The 18,263-nt window shown below is 35.2% G+C and overlaps 1 protein-coding gene across 1 annotated transcript in view; it reads right to left on the minus strand.

Moving 5' to 3' along the window:
* Positions 1 to 10,126: 10,126 nt before the first annotated feature.
* pod1 (coronin) overlaps positions 10,127 to 18,263 on the minus strand; it is a 78,731-nt gene continuing 70,594 nt past the window's right edge. Inside the window, exons 16-18 of the mRNA XM_089107647.1 lie at positions 17,546 to 17,752; positions 15,255 to 15,390; positions 10,127 to 11,128 (exon numbers count right to left, since the gene is read on the minus strand). Of these exons, the coding sequence (XP_088963773.1) occupies positions 10,914 to 11,128; positions 15,255 to 15,390; positions 17,546 to 17,752 (558 nt within the window). The 3' untranslated portion in view covers positions 10,127 to 10,913. The remainder of the gene's footprint in view (positions 11,129 to 15,254; positions 15,391 to 17,545; positions 17,753 to 18,263) is intronic.

The following is an 18,263-nucleotide window of genomic DNA, read 5'->3' on the forward strand; positions in this document are numbered from 1 at the left end:
TCTAACGTATCAATGGGCAGCTGTTTTATCTGTTAGTAGATCTTTCCCTCGTCTTCTACTTAAAGAAAAACAACACTTGAGATGTTTTAAAGGGCTCCTTTCAGGTTCAGGTTTTTCAATTTTTCTTCCTTCCTTTTGGTTTCTTTTTTCGACCACTAATGGGTTTAAATGTGGCATGCATAATTCTCTCTATACGGAGGAATTCTTTCTGTTCTGTTCTGTTCAATATGGGTTTTAATTCAAAAAAAAAAAGAAAAAAAATAATATAAAAATACACTTAACTCAATTCCTTGTGCATTGATGCACGTTTGGGTCCGTAATAATTGCACAATCTAAATACAGCGTGGTCTCCTGTCCTCTCCAATTTCCACCCCAAAACGCCATCAAATAACAATAAATTTAACACAACTTCTCCTCTGCTCACACTCCTTGAAGTATCAAACTAAAATATAATAAATAATAATAATATCAAAAAATTCTAAACATAATAATAATAAAATAAATCTAGTAAATAAATTTTTTATCTTTTAGATATTTTTTTGCATTCTTTTTAAAGGAGCCGAGAGACCTATATGACTTCAGCTCTTGCGGAAGTGCATTTCACTCTAGCACACGCAATTCTAGGAGAAAATTCCGACCTAGCTGTCGGTATCGGGGGTCTATAAATGTCTGATGAAGATCGTGTATTCAAACTATGGATTTGTGATGCTAGTGTAAATAAGCCTTTAAATGGTGATGAGAGTGTTCCTGAAAAATATATAAAACAAAAAATGGTGCAAGATAGTCTGTAAAGTGATGCCATTGATAGTCTGTTCGGTGCTGGGCCTAAAATTTGAAGTGCTTTGTTGTGAAGTGAGTTTAGTCTCTGTAAATGTGTCTTGAAATTAGATTCTGGTCTCTTGATAAGTCCACGAGAGGTTTCAATACCAATCACATCAGGAGCCAGCGAATCTATACGTGAAAAAATAAACACTCGATTTGTCAATGTTGATGACTAGACGATTTGCGTCCATCCACAGGTACGTTTCTTCAAGAATGTCTTGTAGCTTTGTTTTGGGAGACTTGATGTTCCATTCTTAGCTTGCCAAAAGTAAATCATCCGCAAATGCCGTTAGTTCGTCCTCGGCTTCTACTATAGACCCCGGCGTCGTTTGTGGGTGACATAGTTTGCAGCAATAAGGGCTACGACTTGCAGGAGTCAGTACTTAATGAAGATCATTTACGTGAACAAGAAACAATACCGGTCCCAATTTAGAGCCCTGTGGCACCCCGCAGCTAACTACGACATCATTTGTATGGTCATTTCCTGTGTAAATTCGATGATTTTCCAGGTAAGACTTAAACCAATCTAGGACTTGGCCACGAACTCCAGTATGATCCAGCTTTCCTAGCAGTATTTCGTGGTGCATGCTATCAAACGCTTTCTTAATATCTAGAAGGACTGCTGCAGGTAAAGCACCCGAATCTAAGATTCTGTTTACGAATAAACTTAGTGAAGTAAGGTCGTCTTCGGTTGAATGGCCAGCCCTAAACCCGAATTGGCGGCTATTAAAAAAGCCTTTGGCCTCTAAATATTGGTAAAGCTGGTTTTTCATTGTCGTTTCAAAGACTTTCGAGAAAACTGATAAGATTGAGATTGGTCTATAATTTTCTGTGTTTGTATGACTTCCACCTTTGTGAAGAGGTATTATCTTTGCCTTTTTTAACATTTCAGGAAAGACCCCTTTATCTAAGGAAAGATTTACAAGGTAAGTTAGAGGCTCAGCAATGGTCGTCACTACTGCTTTCAGTGCCTTTGTGTGGACCAGGTCGAAACCTGAAGCAGAAGAGCCCTTCAAATTTTTTACGAGTAATTCGAGCTCGCCTGGTCTTACAGGACTCACTGCCATTGATTTCATGCACTTCGGGCCAAGGTATTCTTTGCACGATTTAGCTGGAGTACTTACGGCATTTGCTGTGGTATGGCCAATATTTGCGAAAAATGTACTCAGCGATGCGGTAACCTGTGCAGGTTTGGTAATTTTTTCGTCATTCATGACTAATTTCGCTGGCAAAGTGGAAGACTTTATGATTGACCGTAGTACCGAGATGATAATTCGCCAGACTTTTCAACCATCCTTCCTGCTTTCCGTCAGCTTTTGGTGCAGGTAGCCACGCTTTGCTCTTCGTACCACAGTCCGAAGGACTTTCCTGTATTGCTCATACTCCTCTAGCCGCGCTAAGCTCGGAAAGCGTCTATACTCTCTTCAAAGGTGGTTTTTCTTATTCACACAGGCCAGAAGACCATCCGTCATCCAGGGGCTAATTGGCTGGTTTTTTGTCGTTTATTAGTTCTCAAGTTTCTCACGCAACATCTACTGTATACATCCAAGAAATTCGAGTGAAATGACCCAAATGCTTCGTTTACATCTTGAATCTCCATTACGGTGCCCCAGTTTAATTGTTCTAGCACCTTCTATCAATTTTTGAAGTTTTTATCTGTTAAGGGTGTGATGAGTAACAGAGGGTTGATTTATGACCTTATGTTAGCTAGTTCTGAAAGGGCGAGTGTTGCAGGAATGGGAAAGTGGTCTGATGTGTCACTAAAGAGGACTGCCACCGACTCTGGGAGCAAGGAGCTGAATATGTTGTCGAAAAGTGAATGCGTACTCTCAGTAACCCGTGTCGGAATCGTGACAGCAGGGTATAGGCCTGAACCTGCCATATTATTTAGCAAATCTGCTGCTTCGGTCGTTAGCGGAATACTGAGGTTAATATTAAAATCTTTCATGAGAATAAGCTATTTTTTTTACACTCTGCTAGCTCCAGAACTTGAGTCATATGATCAATAAACTGAGACATTGACCTTGACGGATATATATAGATTTTACCCAAAAAAGCTTTTTTATTTGAGAACAACCATGCTTCTAGGAACAGCGCCTCGAAAATTCCTTCAATATTTCGTGTAAGGTCATGCCTAGTTGGAACCGTGTGTGTGTTGCGGATATATTTTGCTATGCCACCCATTTTCATCTGTTTTCTGTAGAGAAAATGGCTAGTGTAACCTGGAATATCCAAAAGGCTTTCGGTTTGTTGTGTAATAAATGTTTCACATATGCCTATACAATCTGGTCTAAGCTCCCGACATGTCGACTCTAGATCAGAAAATGAGGAATACAGTCCTTGGCAATTCAAATGAATACCGAAAGCCAAGAATCAGAAGACCTCCCAGTAATTAAACTAGAAATTACATATTTACTTCTAGGAAAGTTTTTATCATCATACAAATGGAAATCATTTTCTTGACCAATTTCTTGATCAAAAATAAGCTTGAGATTTAAATAAGACTCTTCTAAATTCTTTAATCTATCTATATCAAAATCTCTGATACCTCTCGGGGATGAATAAATTCTTTGTTGCCTACCTGCAATTTATTCCGACGAAATAGGTGGTAGATAACTCAAGTGGCAGGTGAGCGACGGATAACACCGTCCCAGACCCAGAGAGCAAATTCAAAATTATTCCTTCTTTTCTGATTTCTTGTTCTTTCTTTTTCTTTTGTTCCCTTTCAAAACCATTACTTCGGCGCACATGTAATTTCTCCAACTTATCAATTGCCTTTCTATAAAATATTTTTTTTAATAGAGATCGACAAAGGTGCATCTGCAATCAGACTGATATCCGACGGGTTCAGTTTGTACATCTTGGATGTTTTTACTGTATCGTCGAAGAGAACGTGTTGTAAGCTTTCGTCAATCAGGTTAAAGAGCCTACAATTTGTATTGCTGTGTTGTTTCCATCTGTATTTTCTTCGTCTCAATGTTACTGCTATGCTTTTTGTTTTTAAAGGCCCCCAATTATATTTGAGCTCTTTGAATACTGGCACCAGATCTACGGGTGGCTTTTTAACCTGACCGACGGTTTCTTAATTGCATCTTGAATGTTTAGGGCAAGTGTTGCATCTGAAGCAAAAGTGTAGTTATATCCAAGACATCGAAACTTGAAAAAATTCTGACTCGAAAAAAAAAAATATAGAAATGCTGAGATATCCGTATATTGATTCAATTTGTCAAATCTAGATTATTCAACATGGTGATAAACAATTAAATCGAATATATGAAAAAGATTTAGGTGGATGAATTAGCCTACATAATAGAGAAAAATACAGGAATTATGAATTAAGAGATTATTCCACAACTAGTGGATAAACTAGCTTCCTTCATTAACTGATATTCAAATTTGAATACAAACTGGAGATAACTGGGGTGTCTCAATTGTACAGTTCTTTTCTTATAGATTTTTTCTATTACTTAGCAATTTATTTTAATTCTTGTATGTTTTGTTTTTTCAGTTAACTTCTGTTTCCTTTTCTTCTTGCAATTAGTACAGCTCGCAACTTTTGATGGGTAACATTAAACTTGCTGAATTTTATATATTGGGAATCAGCTCAAAACGCCAATTCTTTTGATGTATCTATTGTTATCAAATTCTATTTTTTACTGTTTCGGTTACTATTGGTGTGTCGCTCTTTACTTACAATTCGTTACCACGAACTGTTTGATAATTTCCCATAACGGATCGATGTATGGATTTTTTTTAACGGGAACAAAAATATCGCTTCACGGAGCATAATGAACTTGCATGATTATTAGTTTTTATGGCAAAAACATTGTTTGTTTTCAGGTAATCAAAAAGTACAAAAGAACCATTTGAAAACACACTAGTGGCTGAAATCTTGCCGGAGCAGAAAGACTACAGATACTGTTTGAATTCTATCATTTAATTTTTTTTTGAACTGAGAGCCAGTATTAAGTCAGTACGCGGTTGATGTCAAATTCATACCACCAACCGAAAATTTTGGTGTTCTGGTGTCGTGGCCAATTTTTTCATGAATTTTTTTTTAATCGTTTACAAAGATTCGCACGACACTTCAAAAAAGGCTACTAAAGAAATTAGTTGCGGATATAAGCTAAGTCCAAATATATGTTATATAGGCCAAAATTATGTAATGAATAATCAGAATTTTGACCGTTTCTTTCCAAGACTAGAAATGCTAGGCTTTTGAGTCAGCATTGACAATATGAGTTAGTACACTCCGTGGTTAGAGAATGTACCCTAATTCTGACTTGCAAATGCAGTATTGTTCTAGATAGATATCCATTGCTTAACGATTTGATATTAAGAAATAAAAACCAGATTTTGACACCTACGGTTTAGAATTTGGCGCTATTTCTTTAAAAGTTAAACCCATGTGAGTGTAACTTAAGAACTTACGGTCTAAGTAGCTCTGGGTTACATTGTAGTATAGATTAATGAATATACAGATACGGCACTTTCTATTTGTTTTTGTAGGAATCTGCATGCAATGCCAAAAAACTGATAGAATTAAATAAGCTTCGATTGACCTGATAACTGTTGACAGTATTGAAATTCAGTGACAAAATTTGCCGAAGCATGTGTTCGCTTAGATTAACCCAAAGAGTTGGTAACAGGTGTTGTCATGGGTGACGATTTTCAATGTGATCCAATGTTCCTGGTAAATAAACATATATTCTAACTGCCTTTCTACCATACAGTGTTTCAATACGCAGTAAAACGCAACAGTTTATGCATATACGCAATTACTGATCTACCAGTCACATCGACCATGTTTAGTCCAACAAAAAACTTAGGCACATTTTTCGTTGATTCGAACCATACAGCGAGTCGCTACTTTGGCCTAAACTGGGTGGGCCCAAAGGCCTTCACAAGTGTCAATATTAGATACACCCAAGGCTGTATCCAAGATTGTTTTCTCCGCGGTTACCAAAATACTTACTGTTCGCGGGGAGGGGGGGGGGAGGGGAGGGAGGCGACAGATTTTTTTTCGGAAAGGAGTTTACAAAAAAAAGAGCAATAAGTAGAGGTTAACCTCTCTTGGACTTTGTCAAACGGTCTCCAATGATTTTTTTGTTTCCTGCATTACGAACAATTTACGAGTCAACAAAATATTTCGGGGGTGAGGTTGGAGGAATGTTCAAAACGAGTACTCCTCCCCTTGAATACATCTTATGGTTTTGGCAAGACTACAAAGGAAAACATGGCTCAATAACCTGAAGTGCTTGATAATAAAATAGTAAAAGTTCATAGCACACATAAATTTATTACAAATGATTTAATACGAATAATAGTTGGACCCAAAAATGAAAGCTCATTCTGGAAAAATATTCCTGGAATAGAAAAAAAGAGATACACAGTTACAAGCACACACAAATGCAATATAATATGTTCTAAAAAATAAGTAAAACTCTGAAGCAATAAAATTGTGCGCAAAACAGAAAGCAGGAATAACTTTTCTGGAGCTTTAAACGCCATCACCGAATGTTACGAATAGTGGGGTATATTTATAATTAATGCAAACTAAATAAAACAATTATGAATAATTCGAATAAAAACGACAATGAAAAGTTTAGGCTTTAACTTCAAAATACAAAGGAGTTTAGCAGAGATTTTTCCCTATAGTCTATAAATTGAAAAAAAAGGAACGCCATAAGCTTAAAAAACAGTACTACGAGTATCCTGAAAGAAGAAAAATCGTTTATATAAATTGAGCCACTATCCTATAAGAGTAAATTCCACAAATATACTGTCAAACTTTGGGGTTTTCGTGATTAAAAAAAAAGAAAAAGAATGAGATGATATAGAGAGAGGGGAGAGAAATAATTAAATCTGCATGAAAAGTAAAAAAAACGAAAATGTAGGCTCTACTATAAACTTATATGAAATGTTCATATCAACTTGATCTAGAACACACAGCATTAAAACTATGACTTTGTTAGATCAAAATTATTAAATAATGAAATTTACACTGAGCTCTTTAGATATTGACACGAATAAAAGTGGCAAAGGATTCTTAAAAATGTCTCATTGTCATGCAGAAATCCTTGACGAGTCTAATTTTTTAAACAACATAGAGCATTTCAGAAGTGTTTTGCAATGACAAAGAGAAACTAATAATAATAATAATAATCTATTGCGTTTTGGATTTTTTTTTCTCTTCCATAGGTCTCATGAACTTATATTCTCTAGGCAAATATAATGTTGGTAATAGAATTATGCTTCGTAAAAAAACTTATTTATAAAAGAAGTCCGCCGAAAATGAAAAGGCGAGCAAAAACTTCTAGCAAGGTACGGTCAAGTTAAATAAGCAACAGACTAGGATGCTAAAATACTGACACAATAAAATTAGGAGATCAGAGCAATCACGTGCAACCGACAAACATGGATAATGACGGAACAGCCAAGAGTACATTGACTTTCCCGCCACTAAAAGTCGAATTTAAATATTTACAAACACTTAAGCATAAAAAAATGTGGTTGATTAAACCGTAATCCGAAAATAATTTTTATTTCGAAGTGGATATTGATTAGGTATGCCTCTGAAGAGATTAAAATACCAGCGATACAAGAAGTACAGCAGCCAAAATAAAATTAAAAACGTAAATACTGTGTCTGAGAGACAACCCACTTGAAAGTCAGTCAATGGCCTTCAAGAATTTATTTTGAGAGATCGGTGGTCTTCTGTCCTTCAGGCTTCCGTAAAAACTGGCTTAGCTGATGGTAAAAAATTACAATAGAGTGTAATAGAGATAAAGTGTCGTGGGTTGGTCTCAGGCCCTTCACCGCTAAGAGATTTCATCGTAAGAGTTTTTAGCCAATCAAATGAGAAAAACAGCATTGTGGGAAAAGGTCCCTTCAGTAGTAAAAGAACTTATTTAAGGGACGATAAATTTTTGTTTCGTCATAACCTTGCTACAAATGAATTTATATCACAAGGCATATTTACACTAAAGGAAAAAAGAAAGTATAAGTAGTTTCTGGCCAAATATGATAGATTCAACTTCAAGCATTTTGATTAAACGAGTGCAAAAGCTGTCAATTCCACAGAATAAACTTTGACAATTTTAACTTATCGATTAAGCTTTAAATTAACCAAATATATCGTGAATTTCCAAGTTTGTTCTTCGTAAATTATCCTGTGAGATGGGTGTCTTCGTATGCATTTTTGGGAAGGTAGAGGGTGATCGATATTTCCGTCCTCCCTATTGGTAATTGCAATAAAAAGAACAAATGCTAACAAGTTTTAGAAAAGTGAAGAAAAAAGTGGGATATAACCATAGATTTTTATTTTGCAATTTTATTCAGAACCTGTTATTTTTTTTGAAAATATCTGGGTTCAGGACAAAAAAGCGAAAAGTACCAGATCAAGTTTTCCTCGGGTTAGATGGTCCTAAACCATTCCTTGCCTGAAATCATCGAGAGCAATGAGTGCAAATCAGACAGAAAACCGGTGTATATACACATTCAAAACGTATCCTCTTCTTGGTAGACCCCACCCCCTCACAGAGTGTAGAAATTTTCAGTAAAAATAGCCTACTCGATTAAATGTGTGAAAAAAGGAAGTGTTTTTTTAAAGCCTAGAAAATATCACACTTTAAGAAGTTGCTAACTATAACGTCAAGTCATAAGTAACTTCCGATGCAGCCTGAGCCTCGACTATGTTTGATGAAAACATGAATCATAGTAATAATAACTTGCGATGCAGTTGGGTAGAATCTATTGTTCGTATTTACCACTTTAAGTCACCAAAACAAGCGAGTTTCCATTTTCACTGAATACAGATAAGAATTTATTTAAGTCTTCCGTCAACTGCTATATGTGGTGCACATTACATTCAACTGTTTTTTGCTTTATATTTAATATCTCGGAATTGGACAGTCGAAAAGTGCATATTCGACACGCAATGCTCTGGGGATTTAAACAAACCAATAGCGCCAAACATCCGCATCATTCCTCTTCAGAAGGTAACCACCCACCCATCAGCAACATCCACCTTTACTTTCTTGACCTTCCCCCACAGACTACCACCTGTTCCGTTCACTATAAAACTTTTCGAATGGAAAAACCTTCCGTTCTGAAAAGCAAGTCAGTCTAAAACTTCTTCCGGTCCCAATCAATCATATTTTGAAAGGATGGAACTGATGCAACGGCCATGATGATGGGAGAAGGCCATACATAACAGGGCGAATACATAACAAATTATTATGGTTTTGTTATTCAACGAAAGTAAATTCTATGTTAGATGAAAAGACAGAAGTCACTTATGAGTCGACCTTATAAGTAGAAATGAATACATAATGAGAATTAATGGATACAGAATATTGTTACAAAATTCGATTATACTTCTAACAAGATACATTCCGAAAATCCCATGCAAAACCCCTTTTTTCTGGAATCCCTCTGTTACTATTACTCTAACATCGATGACGAATAATCTCAACACAAATTATGCCGGACACAGATAAGACCGAAATGCATTTTATGCTAAACTTGCAATAATAAGCTAAAGTAAGCTATAGAACCACATAAAATAGAAATTTATACAGCATAAGGCAAAACTAAAAACACTAAAGTACATATACCTCTCGATCCTTTATAACAACAAAGGCCGCAGTTATCTGTACAATGATAAGTTCAGACACACTGGTTAAACAGTTTTGGCCTTTAATAACGGCTATGGATCCGCCCTATATTGACGGGGTATGTCAGGTGTTTTTACATAACAGGTTTGACTTCTAGCACCCTTAAAAAACAGCCCATTGTGTTTTAGGAGCTTTCTTTTTGTTCTTGATGTTTTTTTTTTTTAGAAATAAACGACTGTTGACTGAACTGAACATTTTCATGGAATTTATCGATATATTGAGACTATAAATAGTGTCTATCGTCGAAAATTCTTTAGGAATATCTCCTATAAAATTCATGAAATATCTCGGTAGATCTTCCCTTTTATTATTTTTTGCAGCTTGTATTTTAATGAAGTGTCATTGACTGATAAATGCATGTTACACAACATTTATGAATTCTAAAGTAGTGGCATAGTTTCGTCAAAATCCTGTGGGGGGGGGGAGGAGGGGTGAGAGCCAAATTTCCTAAATCAAGTGAAAATCACAGTGAAAAATGAGCCATATAGTCAAGGCCGTACCCAGGATTTTTTTTTTTCGTAGGGGGTTTTACACAAATATTTTGTTTTTCGGGGGGGGGGGGGGTTACGCGAAAAAAACTAAAAAACGCATACAAAATTTGTTTATATCCCTTTTTATTGCGTTTTTACGATTCATACCAATATTTTTTTCGGGGGGGGGGGGGTTCAAACCCCCGTGACTCCTCTCCCTCCCTCTGGGTACGGCCTTGCATATAGTACCATAAAGGTAAAGATATACAAAAGAAAACTGACCCGTTTCTGTGGATGCTTGAAGTATGCAAGCTTAGTTTTAGTAAGATTTTTGAAGAAACTAAATTTCAGCTGGGGGAAGGGGGGTCTGGGGGGGGGGGACCTTGGTCTGCGAGGGACAGCTGCACCCCGGCCCCGTAGCAAATTACGTCCCTGTTCTAGAGAAAATGGGCAACCGCGCATTTCTGGGACTTCTGTTTTGTTCTGTGGTGTTCTTATTTGTAATAATTAAAAAAAAAAAAAAAAACTTTTGTATAAATGCAAAAACAATGTTGAGTTGACACGTTCGATATTATAATACTTCAATTCTAAAAAGACAAAGAGTAAATTCTTTTCCAGGTTGAACAATCGTTTTTAATGGGCTGAAAGACTGGTTTCCAGTGTATCTGATTTCAATTTTGAGAAATTTAAAATTTAGATTTCCATTTAGCAAGCAAAATAAAAGCACGAAAACAGGCTATACGGTAAAAATGGACCTACTCATTGCAAAAGAAATGTTTTAAGAATCATACAGAAATTCCGATGCACACATTAAGACTCTTTTCCTTTTTGAAGCCAAACATGTAAAATAATAATAAAAAAAACACAAAGGGAATATAAAATGGGAAGCCTTTTCTAATAAAAAAAAACTTTGAAATAAAATTTTCATTCACAAAAATAATTTTTACTCCTCTGCCCACTCCGATTCCTCAACACCTTCCCTATTATCTTGCTCCAGTCGTAGATCAACAGCTAACCGATCACTTATCACACGTTGTATATCCTCTTCAGTTTTTTTGGGTTGTTCCTTCTGCCATCTATTCTCAATTTTTGGAGATGACATTAAGGCCTTGACTCCATTTTCAGGCAGTTTAGGCATGACTTCTTTCAATCCGTACACTGGAAAAAATTGTTTCAGGCAAATAATTTTAGAGAAAATTTAGTGTTAGTACAAAAGAATTGGCAAACTCTGCCATATATCATTAAGATTAACTTAAGCTTATCGAGCTTTTATAATTCAAATAGTAAGAGGGGATTTGAGACCGCCAAACTTGGCTACAACAATCTTTCCGATCAGGAGAGCTTAGCCGATTCCAAGTTAAGCAAAATTTCACCCTAGTCCAAAGTCACATTTTCCTTTAAAGAAGAATGATTTTCGATTTATATATATACTCATAGTATATTATATATATATATATATATATATATATATATATATATATATATATATATATATATATAGTTTAAATCAAAATACAGACAAAAGGATCAAGGTCTTTTATTGTAACTTAAAAGGTACAAACTCAAGGACTTTTGGCCCTTATAATCTCAAAATTTGTAGATAATCTTCAATAGTTTTACGTAATTCCCCAGGAATTTTCTTTTTTGAAAATGTGCTTCCCTCCCCTCGGAAAAACTTCACATATACATGGCTGAAACCCTCCGACTTTGAGATGTGTTACAGTTTACTGTATCGTATTTAATTACGGACAATTCTTGACTAACAGAATAATTCAAATCTGGATGTTTAGGTCACATTGCTTGTTACCTAAGAAGAAATGTAACACCTGGCTCAAAATAAGACTTTGACACCTTGAAATTATATAAAAAATGGATGCTATTATCGACAAAGCCATAAAAACCACAAGGTTTTCGAGATACATCAGAAATAAACAGAAATATACAATTCTAGTGTTGCAACACAAGAAAAAATTACACATCTAAATATTGAATAATTTGTTGGTAAAAGCCCCCTCAAACAAAACCCAAAAGTGTTATTTAGACTATTATATGTGCGTTGAGAGTTAGCAGTACGAATAGGTAGGCTCGATGTTTTAAACTAGGTTAATTTGATTTTTTAATCGATAGACCAAAATGAATCTAACCAAACAAAGCTCATCGACCGATGCCGTTTTCGCTTGGTCAAGTAATACATTTACAGCTTTAGAAGACAAGATACAACCATATCTCTAACCTATTTAATAATTTAATAAAATCCATCCCATGCAAACCCAAATAGCACTATTTCGACAAAAATAGATGATTTAAGAGCTAGCAGTCAACACAGGTTGACTTACTTGTTTCATGAGGACCTGAGGATTATTGAAATCCCCATAGTGGTTTTGTCTCAACTACTTGGGATCCATCTGGGATGGGCCGAACCTAACCAAATGAAGTTCATCTGACGATGCGTTTTTTGCTTGGTCGAGTAATTACAAATTTATATTACGAGGAAAAACGAACATCATTAAGAACGGCATTGAACTAAAATATCTGTTTTGCTAGCTCTTAAAGCATAGTATAATAGTTTGAAAAACACTATTGGAATGTATAACAGAGGGCTCATACTGACAAATTATTCGATAGATTTGAGATGTGGTTTTTCCTGGTAATATAAATCCTGGTAATATAATTTGAGATGGTAATAACATCTCGAATCTATCGAATAATTTGTCAGTATGAGCCCTCTGATATACATTCTAATAGTGTTTTTCAAACTATTATACTATGCTTTAAGAGCTAGCAAAACAAATATTTTAGTTCAATGCCGTTCTTAATGATGTTCGTGATGTTGATAATGTTTGAAAACTTGTGGTGCATCAATTAGTCTATTAAGATGAATAGAAGCATAAGGCTCACAGTCACGCTGGGGCAAAAAAATTAAGCAAATAGAAAGTTGAGAAATTTTTTAAAGAAATTTAAAAAAGCTAAGAAATTTAAGGTTGAAAGTTGAGGAGTAGCTGAAACTGAGGTTTATTGATTCGGAGTGTTTATTTTCACCACTTCCCACCCCTTGGTATACTCTTTATACTCGCGACAGCAAAGCTTAAATCTCAAACAATTTAAACTTCTCAGAAGAGTATTATTACCGAGCTACTCCACAGGACTATTTATTATTGTTGTGGTAAAACCCCAACTTTTACCGACGCATTTTTCCTCCTTATAAATAGGCTTAAGAGACAAAATCTTTAAAAGGAAGAGAAAACAAGAGAAGTTAAAAGGGTTGAGTCAAAGCCTTGTTATGGCAAACCGAGGGACGCATCTTTTTGTTTTTTCTTGTTCACTGAATTCTTTTTGATACTTGTATATAAATTTTTTTTTCCAGGTTCTCAACATTTGTATTTTATCTCTTTTGTGGAGAAGCCGAGATTTACTTACAGTGATACTCTGGAGTAGATAGGAGCACCAATCATGGAGAAGGGGGGGGTACAGGAGGGGTCATTAACCCTCCTATACCTCCTGATTAAAAAAAAACCTTTCTTGGTATTTCTATTTAACCACGAATTGACCCTCAACCTTGATTTTGAAAAAAATCCTCTTTATATCTTCATAAAAAAATGAATAAAATCAAAGCCCCCCTCTCAATCCCAGCACCATGGGGAGTAGGAGATCATTTCTTATATGATGATTAATTCTACCTATCTTTTACTCCTCAACTAAAACAAAAATTAAATCAAATTTTATTGTGATTAGTACATGCTGTCCCCACTAGTCATTATCTTTAAACCATGTTTTCTAGTTGTTATACATTTACTTTGTCTTACCACTATCTGACACTTTTACTCTAGCCGTAATAAGCTGCAGGTTCTTATATAGTCTTTAAATTCTTGATTTGTAACAAAATAACTTGTATGGCAAAGAGAGACAAAAAAAAAATAATTTAAATAAAAATAAAAAGTTAAGACAGGAACAAGCCAATACTGGATAAATGTGAGTTAAATTAAGAAAATTTTAGTTTTATGTAGTCTAAAGCTCTTCCTAATTCTTCAAATTTCAGGGGATTCCCCCTCTTCCATTCAAGGAGGTATAGGGGTAGTTCGAAATTTGAAACAGCGTCTCCTGAAAAAATATAAGAAAGTCGCAGTCTCAAGGAAAAAACGATTTTTTTTAAAGTTAGGGAGCCCCGCTGTTTTTTTGCCAAAATAAACTGCTCTTGTTTAGACCCTTAAACGCTTATACTTGTAATTCTAAGCATAAACTTTGTTTTTCTTTACCGATTCCAAACGCATTACATAAAGTGGGGGGCAATTTGGATATTCAAAGTTGCCAGCCTGATCCCCCTCCCGTCCACTCCAAAGGAGCCCCTCTTACCTACTGGAGAGTAAAAAATAGCTTCTTTGAGAACATACAAATAGCTTCTAATGAGTTTCGAACTTAATGAATATTTTGAGTTTAATAAACTTGCCACAGTTTGGCTGGGACACCACTAATCTCAGTTAAAACAGACGTTACTTTACTGTTATTTACTAAATGAAAACTTGGAATTACGTAATATATATATTCAAATCAAACACACATCAAGTTTATATAGACATGTAGATTTGGCTTAACAGCAAAAAAAAAAAAAAAAAAAAAAAAAAAAAAAAAAAAGTTACTCCTTATTCTTACCGTTGTAAAAATAAACTAGCTCTAGTTTCCTTGGCCCTAGATTTTACCTACCTTTTGCATTAACAATATTTTTTTCGCGTTTACCTGAAAATATTTTACACCTCAGATCCTCGTGTACCTCGAGAGGCACCAAGGGCATGGACAACGACTCTCAAGTCTTTGCGGTATCCAATAGCAATCAGCACATTTTCCCTCTCAACTTACAGGAGCATGCTTGGAGAGCGAAGATCTGACTGGTATATGCGGCACAGGATGTGCTTAGGAAGACCTCTTCTTCTTGATCCTGTCGGTTACCTTGGGAGTTAAAAGTTCCCTCATTCTTAAGCCGTGGCTTAAACATTGCCATCGGCATTCCCGAATAATATTTGTAATAAGAGGCTGGTTGATGATTTTTCGAACCTCAACATTTCAGGACTGGATCTATCCACTTTATCCTCAGGATTCTTCGGAGGTATTCTTTCAGGATTCTTCAGTTTTCAAAGACCAGGACCCGAAGCTTTTTCTTTGCATTAACATGCCGTCATTCAGCAGCGTACATCAGAATAAACAGAACATTAGTATAAAAACCTAAGCTAATTTAACAATAAAGTACATCATATTCTAATTCGACTTTGCTCCCAAATTAATTAATACATACAGTTAGGCATTCCCTCTGGCTGTAAGCTGACTCTTGGTGGCTCCTTATTTTTAGACGCAAACCATTCATCGGACGACATGGTTGGGCACCAAAGTTTTCTTGTTGGCGGGAAGAGGTCATCTTGGAAGTAGCCCATCTGAGAAAAAATATACAAAATTATTTTCTTGAGTAGCCGAGTAACCTTGATTTAATGTTTCTATAAATAAAAGCAATAGTGAATAAATAAAACAATAAAACGATAGTCAAATAGTCAATAAAACAATAAATAAACAATATAACAATAACAACAATAGTCAATTCTTATGAAATAATACCGAAAGTTGTGTGTTTAATCATGAATGTGAAGAAAAGGAGCACTACTAGCCGTCTTCCCAAGAGTTAGGGTAAATTTCCCACCTCTTCCTTAGTAAACACCCATCTTCTCCCACTTCTTCCCGTGGTGGATCCTCAGAAATACAGATTAAAAGTCAAGAGAACTTCGATATTTCTAACCAAGAGGGTTTTCATAAAGATTCTAACGAAGAGGTTTTCTTGAAAAGTTTTGTCTGGTATCTTTTGTTAGGATCTGATCTGGTACTATCTTTTCATCAAAATTAAATTATTTAGTTTTGAACAGCCTGTTTCATTCAGCAAGAAACACTGTTGTTGCCACAAGTTTTCTTGGAAAATATTTATAATATAAAAACAAATATATGAGATTATCAAGTGTGTTTCTAAATTGTTTTAATTTCTGTTTATAATGAGAAATAATCATTACAAATGGTAATATTTCGCTTTCCAGCTGCTTCATGAACTTAGTATAATTCGTTTAGTTAGAAAAGAGGCATATATAATGCACATATCCTCTGAATATTGGCTTAAAATGAGGTTCACAAGCCCGTTTGACTAAACTTCTAGGCATATACACAAAGAGCCCCATCAGGAAATTTACAAAGAAACTTTGTTTAAAAAAAGATTTAGGTGGTAACTTTTCTCAGTCTTCTAGTTTTATACGGTGTCCAGCTGATTCCAAAATATAGGTAGAATATATTGTTGTAAAATATAATATAGTATTTATTTTTGTATTTCTTCCCTTTAATTCCCTTTATCGTGTTGAAGGTTGGGGGTTGAGTCGTCATAGCAGGGTGAGATAAAGGTTAAAGACAATAATTTGCTTGCTTATTTGAAATAAGGAGTTCTGTCAATTTTAAATCTGCTTGGTTCATATTTGGAGTTTAACCCCTATGTTATTCAAATTAAATAATAATAATAAACACCCTTAAAAGTACTTCAGACGGTAAAACCTTCTGATGTACGCCAAGTGGCCTGTTCTCGATCGCAAGGGGTGGACTGGTATCATGTGCTGTAGATGTCGGTACCAGACCAAGTCCACGGGATGTAATTATTCGTACTTCTTAGTCCCAGTCTACATCTCCGTGCACTTTCATCATAGGCAACCCTTCCACAGTAACCAACTTATTTCATATTTCCAATTTATTTCCTTTAACTTTTATCTTACTCTGCTATGATAACTCGATCTCCCAAAACACGAAAAAAAGAATTAAAAGAAAAAGTATGAAAATAAATAATATAAGATATTGTGCGCTATATATTCCACCTATATTTTGGAATATAGATAGAATATTCTAAAATCCCTTCTCTTCTTCATTCTTATTCTGTGTCTTACTGTACCTTTGACTGTTCAATTTTACACGTTGAAGGAATTTCCCGAGGGGTAATTGTCTAGGAGGGGGATTTTCTGGAGGTAATCAGCCAAGAACCATTTTATACGTTCTTTTAAAAGAGAATCATCTAAACATGCTTGACAAATAAGAACTTTTTTTCACATTTTTGCATGTTTTGAAACCTTTTCACCGTGTTTTCTGATCTCAGTAAAAACGAAAGGAAATTTCAAAAATATAATTTGGTAGACGAATTTTAAAAAAGGTATAATATGCCAATTTTTCTCCTGGCCAATGGGAATACGCTTAGATATAAGTAGCAAACTGCCAGGAAAGTAGGAGCATATATGATTTAGATTTCGTCCAACAAATTCCCTCGCATCTCCTTGTCCTATTTATGTAAGGCAGTTTAAATTTTTTTTTTTTTTTTTTTTTAATCTAAATTAACGAAATCTGTTGTTTAAGAACACACGTCTTTTACGTCAAGGACGGGGCAAAATAGAACACCGTTTTTCGCCCAACAGACAGTCTCGTAAAACACTGAAAGGACCCACATTGATTTTAACTAAAAACGATGGAACAAGTCTGAACGAAACTATCAGTGAACATAAGGACAGAAAAAAGGCTTACCTTCAAACGTGGAACCCTGAATGAAAGCGGTTCTAATGTAGTGTTGATCAAGCGATAAGCTCGAGCAAATTCAACTTGTTTCACATCGCATGCCCTTTTCGGTAAGAAACAGATTGACCGATGTATATCGGTTGAACGATGTGGCTCCAATGGATGAATGTAGGGAGACTGGAGTGACAGAGCATAGCAGTAAATCGTTGAGTCCCCCTATAAAAACAGAAATGAATATTACAAACAGATATTACTAAATAAAAAGGAAACTATGAGATATAAAAAAAAACAGTGGTGAGGGTTAAAAACTTATTGAGTGGGAGTTAGATATAAATAGACATACAACTTTTGAATGTAAGGCAATGATATAATATTTAAGGAAACACGGCTCTTCAAAATCAAGACGTCAATCCCATTTCCAACTGTAATTTTACGCACTAGGAAATGCTCTTTCTGGAAAAAGAATGATGATTTTTGAAATTTTTTTTTTAGATAATATTAACGATAAATAAAAGTTCAAATAGGGATAAAATCCTTTTAATCGACAGTGTTTCACAAACAGTGATAGAAATTTACAAAAATACCAGATATTTCGGTCACATATGCAGTGACCGTCATCAGTAGTAAAACAGTTGCTGATGAATACTACTTTTCAGAATATTATACTGTTTCCTTTGGACTTAACTAGAACCATGAACAGAGGCATTACAGTGGTGAAAAAGAAGAA

The sequence above is a fragment of the Artemia sp. Qi Xiang Cuo genome, chromosome 2, assembly GCF_049724085.1.
Source record: "Artemia sp. Qi Xiang Cuo chromosome 2, ASM4972408v1, whole genome shotgun sequence".
Classification (NCBI taxonomy): domain Eukaryota; kingdom Metazoa; phylum Arthropoda; class Branchiopoda; order Anostraca; family Artemiidae; genus Artemia; species Artemia sp. Qi Xiang Cuo.